The 6,000-nt window shown below is 43.2% G+C and overlaps 1 protein-coding gene across 3 annotated transcripts in view; it reads right to left on the bottom strand.

Annotated features, from left to right (window-relative positions):
* Positions 1 to 5,776, bottom strand: part of nus1 (NUS1 dehydrodolichyl diphosphate synthase subunit) — a 30,965-nt gene extending 25,189 nt beyond the window's left edge. For all 3 annotated transcript variants that reach the window (XM_085997334.1, XM_085997336.1, XM_085997335.1), the window contains exon 1: positions 5,241 to 5,776. In XM_085997334.1, coding sequence (XP_085853460.1) covers positions 5,241 to 5,556 — 316 coding nt within the window. In that variant the 5' untranslated portion in view covers positions 5,557 to 5,776. The remainder of the gene's footprint in view (positions 1 to 5,240) is intronic.
* Positions 5,777 to 6,000: the final 224 nt, after the last annotated feature.

A 6,000-nucleotide genomic window follows, 5' to 3' on the forward strand; every position in this document is an offset into this window, starting at 1 on the left:
CTCTCACCAGAGTCAGAAGGTGCAAGCCCCTCCATGAGCTTGAGCAAATAATGTAAACTGACACTTCAGTGGAGTGTTACATCGTCAGAAGTGCTAAAGATGAGTTAAACCATGGTCTATCTGCCTGTTCTGGTGGATGCAAAATATCCCATGGCAGTATTCAAAGACGTTCTCCCAGTGTTCTAGCCAACATTCATTTCTAAACCATCATCACTAAAAACAGATTGCTTGATTATTAAATTTTGTTGTTTGTGGGACCCTGTCATAGGCAAATATGGCACCCAGTTGGCACAACAGTGACAGCATTTCAAAAAGTAATTCATGGGCTGCAGGGCGCTTTGAAATGTCCCCAGGACATGAAAAGGCTCTCTATAAATGCAAGTTTTTTTTTAATAATTGGTACAAATGTGTTAGAAAACAAAAATCACCTAAGCCAATACAATTTAATGCAGTCAGATAACTTGTGCAATCTTGCCTCAAATTATTCCTGCTACCAATGACAAATCTGCAATCATCAGCAGCCTACAGATTGGAGAGGTTATATCCACCAGGAAAGATTGAACCGGCTGGGGCTCTTTTCTCTAGAAAAGATAAGATTGAGGGGTGACCCGTGAGGAAATCTACATGATATAAGGGGTTAATTTCAAGTGCTTGCTTGGTAAAAGTTTTCAGACTTGACACAGGTAAAGAGTCGATGTGTAACTAGAGCTATTGCACGAACCTGGATTACAGCCAAGAACAGATGTCTGCCCACCTCATAAGAATGTAGAAGTGAAACAATGGGTTCCGTTTGATTTACCCAGTGACCTGATAACTTGCGACCGTAAGCAAACTAGCCTCCCAATACATGATTAAGATTAAAGAGGACCTCCGGTTACACAATTCATGCCCTGTTATAGATTAATGGTTGACTTGTGTCCAGGATCCTTCTGTCAATATGTCATAAGACCTGATGATTAATCTAAAATGTATCCTGATAGAGGAACAAAGGAATGTCAATCAAACTTGTTTGTTACACTGTATAAATATGGAACGCTTACGCTGTATCATTGGAATAGTAGCCTCACCCCTTGAGTAGAGGTGCTGATTCCCCTTGCAAGAAGTGAAATAAAAGGCCTGTCCGTCTGACGAATCCAAGTGTGTATTGAGTCATTACCCAGAGCTAAGAAGTAAGGCACTTCTACACCCGATAAAGGTCTTTAAGATTATAAAAGGGTGTGATAAGGTAGACATAGAGAAGGCGTTTCCACTTGCAGCCAAGACCAGAACTAGGGACTATAAATGTAAGATAGTCACTACAGGTAGAATGTCCCGAATCCGGCAACCTCAGGACCGGGGCCAAGCCAGTTTTCGGGTTTGTCCGGACTTCGGAATGTGTTTCTGATGTCCGAAGTCTGGAAACGCCTGAGCCCAGGTTGCGATATTTCCAGACTTCAGACATCAGAAACACATGCTGAGTCCGGAAATGCCGGGGTCCAGGTTCCAGTTTTTGGCAAGCCTCCCTCGGTGTCCGGATTCCAGACCCCCACCACCAATCGTCCCGGAGTCCGGATCCCGGAACATCGGATTTGGGACGCTCAACCTGTAATAAATCCAATAGGGTATTCAGGAGAAATTTCTTTACCCAGAGAGTGCTTAGAATATGGAGCTCACGACCACATGGAGTAGTTGAGGCAAATAGCATAGGTGCATTTAAGGGAAAACTAGATAAACACATGAGGGAGAAAGGAATAGAAGGATAAGTTAATGGGGTTAGATGAAGAGGGGTGGGAGGAGGCTTGTGTGGAGCATAAACACCAACATGGACCTGTTGGGCCAAATGGCCCCTTTCTGTGAAGGTAATACATTTATTAGTTTTGAATCCAGGCTGAGTGACAAAATTGGTCTAACCAAATTTGTTACCCAATCCCTTATTTAAAAATATTTACTTCAATAACCGACAGCATATTTTGGTCAAAGATAAAGAACCTTGTTGCAGTCTATTGTACATTATCCTCCAATACACTCAGTGCAGCCAAACATTGCTCATGGTTTTATAAACAGATATACAGTTAGCATAGAAGTGCGCTCTCATTTTAGGGACAAGAACAAAAGAAAGAATGTCATCCATGAGACTAGAACTAGGGGGCATAGTTTAAGAATAAGGGGCTGCCCTTTCAAAACTGAGATGAGGAGAAACTTCTTCACTCAGAGGGTAGTAAATCTATGGAATTTGCTACCCCAGAGAGCTGTGGAAGCTGCAACATTAAATAAATTTAAAATGGAGATAGGCAGTTTCCTAGCAGATAAGGGAATTAGGGGTTACGGGGAGCGGGCAGGGAAGTGGACGTGAGTCTAGATTCGGATCAGCCATGATCCTATTGAATGGCGGAGCAGGCCCGAGGGGACATATGGCCTACTCCTGCTCCTACTTCTTATGTTCTTATGTTAAGTGACAGCTAATCATCTGCCATTTTCTTTTAAATGAAATTAAGGTTTTTTTTTGTTTAAATTGCCTTATCACTATTAATAGCAGACTCATCAATAAAACATGGATAGTTAGCCCTGCTGGCACTTGTATAGTGCATCCAAGGAATGGGATCAGACACTTTGAAAAGTATATATACTGCTTTCTTTTTATTATAATACTACCACTAACAGCAGCACCAACTTTGATAACTGCACTGTAATATAAATGAGGGAGTACTGGTCAGTCCACTGGTATGGACTTTTAAACAGCTGTAGAGGGAAAACTTTTTTTTTTGCACGAGTGGTTAGGATTTGATAGGGTGGTGGATACAGAGTCAAGAGTAGCCTTCAAAGGGAATTGGATAAATACTAGGAAAAAAAATTGCAGGAATATGGGGAAAACAGCAGGGGGAGTGGGACTAACCAGATTGCTCTTCGAAAGAGTCGGCGCAGGCTCGAAGGGCCGAATGGCCTCCTTCTATACTGTACTATTCTATGTGTTTAAGATTCAGTGTAATTGGACCGGATTCCACGGCACCAGCACATTGCAGGAACACCGGTTTTAGCAGAATATATATCCAATTAACAAAATTATGCTGGAGTTTCTTTTAAATGCCATGAATAAATAAACGCAACAATTTTAAAGCAAACTTAGTACCACTCCTGCTATGGCAAATAATCAAGTTAAATATGCTTTTTCAAATCAACACATCGCCGATTCAAATTATGGTAGTGTAGTACAAAGTGCAGAGTTAGTGCGACGTTGAGTCATAGTGTTCTGCTCACTGCACCTACGTGGATCCTCTTACAATAGCCAGCAATCAAAATTTTACCCGAATAAAATAGAATATACATTTGTCAAGCCTGAATTAAATTGGGTTGTTCCTTATATATAACCTATATATATTTCCTTTCTGTTGAGAGATCAATAGAAAACCCCAAAAGATGGGAGAAAACATACCAAGGTGAATAAGGTAGATAAAAGTGCAAAAGTAAAATGAAAATTTTTAGCAAAGAATAATTAAAACAGAAAGCACTAATCAAGCTGGTGTTTGGGCTTTCAGTGACCATACATTTCCCTCTGTACTCCCTAGATTTTCTGCATAAAAATGTTCCAAAGTCAGAAACATTGTTAAACAGTAAAAAAAAAATTAATTATACTTGGCTGAAACTGATGCATTAACTTGCAGGCACCTTTTGAAATAGGCCCCATGCATTAAAAACTGGTTATTTAGTGATGCATGGTCAGATTCCATGACACTGGCAGAACTGCCTGATCTTCAGGAAAAAGTGCAATGAGATCTCTTCCGTCCACCTGAGCAGGCAATGAGACCTAGAAACACCTCACTTCTACTAATGCAACACTCAACTCAGTACTGAAAAGCCAGTCTAAATTATGCTCTCAAGTCTGAGGCTTGAGCTCACAGCTTTGACGCAGATGAGAATGTTACCACCGAGCCAAAATGACTAGCTGAACGTTGTAATTATCTGCAAAAAGATATCTAGTTATTATACACTAGTATCTGAAGTTTTTAAATTAAATTTCAGAGTACCCAACAGGTTGATTATGCACCTGTGCTTACAGAAACATTAGATTTGGTTATGTGACAAATAAAATTGAAATTGAAAGGCACGTGAGTAACAAAATATTTGAATCTTTAAACTTAAGAGAATTTGAATTAAGCAACTTTAAATTAGCAGGGTAGAGTTTATAACTATAACCAAGTGAAACCACACACTAACACTGCCGTGCCCAAAAAAAGTAAATTCTTCTCTTACATCGGTGTCGAGGCCTGGCCAAAATGGCCATTAACTGGTCCAGACAGCGGGCGGGCGAGGGGGTCGTTCGGCCCGATTGCCTGCCTGCCTTCCGCGGCTATGTTCGCGCCCGGGTGGCCCTGGAGAGAGAGCACGCGGTGTCCACCAGCACGCTCAAGGCCTTCCGCGATGGGTGGGCGCCGCAGGGACTGGAGTGCATCATCACCCCAGCCAATCAAATTTTAATTTAATTTGTTAATAAAACATTAAATAAAACTTAAGTTACAGACTATTCGTTTAATCACCCAACCAAGATGAGACACTAAACCAGGGCTGTCACGAATTGCGATTGTTGCCAATTACTCGTTGTCCGGACTCAATATCGAGTTCAACAATTTCAGATCATAACCTTGGCCCCTATTACACATTTTTTTCTTGTAATTTTTCCACTCCTTCCCCCCCCCCCTCTTTCCTTTGGTTTCTCTCTCACACCTGGCAGCTATCTCTTGCCCTGCCAGTACACTTTACACCTAATCTCAGCCTATTACCATCTCGTCTAGCTCTTTTGTTTCTTTCACTTCTTTTGTCTGATCGCAGCCCTGCCTTCGATCTATTTTCTTTTCTTTCCAGTTTTGAAGAAGGGTTGACCCGAAACGTCAACTCAAATTTCTCCCCACGGATGTTGCTTGACCTGCTGAGTTTTTCCAGCATTTTCTGTTGTTACTCGTTGTCAAGGCTCGTTGAACGAAAGCCAATCCCTCTATCGGAATGTCCTGTTCTTTAACGCAATTGCTTGCTCACTCTGTATCCTGAATAGGAACACAGGAGGGCCTGGTATGACATGACGCTGCTTCAAGTGGCGAAAATAAGTGAAACGCCGAGTCACAAGACTTTTGTTTTTGCTCTCCTGGCTCCAAGGGAGGCATGGTCCTCTTGTAGTCTCAAAGACATGGGTTAATAGAAAAGAAGTTTACGTGACGTGCGGAGTGGATGTCCTTTCAGCAGCGTTACTTCCCCCCACCCACTCCTCTTACCTTGGTTGTCATAGACGCTGACATAAGAGATGCCCACGGCCATGCACCACACCACCAGGCTGGCGATGTCGGTGTAGCTGCTCTCCTCCTCAGTGACCACCAGCCCCAGGTGTAGCGGCAGCTTCTTCAGGCTGCGGCCGTCCGAGCGCCAGCGCGCGCGCCGGCTCTTGCCTTTGTTGCGGGCGCTGTGGAAGCCCAGGCCCGCCGGCTTCCAGCGCTTCCAGGCGCACATTCCATTCCGCAACCAGGCGCACACAGTCCGCTGCAAGCACAGCACGGCGTGCAGCACCCGCCACACCAACTCAAACAGTGCCATCACCTCACCATGCAACTGCAGGGGGAGGGGGGGCGGGTAGAAGCCAAAAATTAATGCTAACAAAAAAAAGACTTCTGGATCGAAAGATTCACATTGGGGAAAGAGGTTTTTTAAAAAAGGTCAGGTTGCCCAATAAGACTTCTCTCTCTCAGAATGATTGCCAGTCAGTGCCAACTCCCAAACACGCCAGGCGCCATCTTTACTTTTTTTTGGTCTTAACTTTCACCTTTGACTGAAGCAACACATGGAGCGCGGGGATTGGTTAAAAATTTTCACTTGACGTGCACGTCGGCCTTCACTGCAAGGAGACAAGGAAAATGTTCTCCGCTATTAGTCTGGTAGTCGGAGCTCCAGCGCCCCCTAAATAGGCGGAGCAACATTAAAAATAACTCCATCTGTTGGGTCGAAATCAATCAATGCAATACTGAAGGAGAAAAGCAAAAT

The sequence above is a fragment of the Somniosus microcephalus genome, chromosome 9, assembly GCF_052327205.1.
Source record: "Somniosus microcephalus isolate GS21.2 chromosome 9, FLI_Smic_1.0, whole genome shotgun sequence".
Classification (NCBI taxonomy): domain Eukaryota; kingdom Metazoa; phylum Chordata; class Chondrichthyes; order Squaliformes; family Somniosidae; genus Somniosus; species Somniosus microcephalus.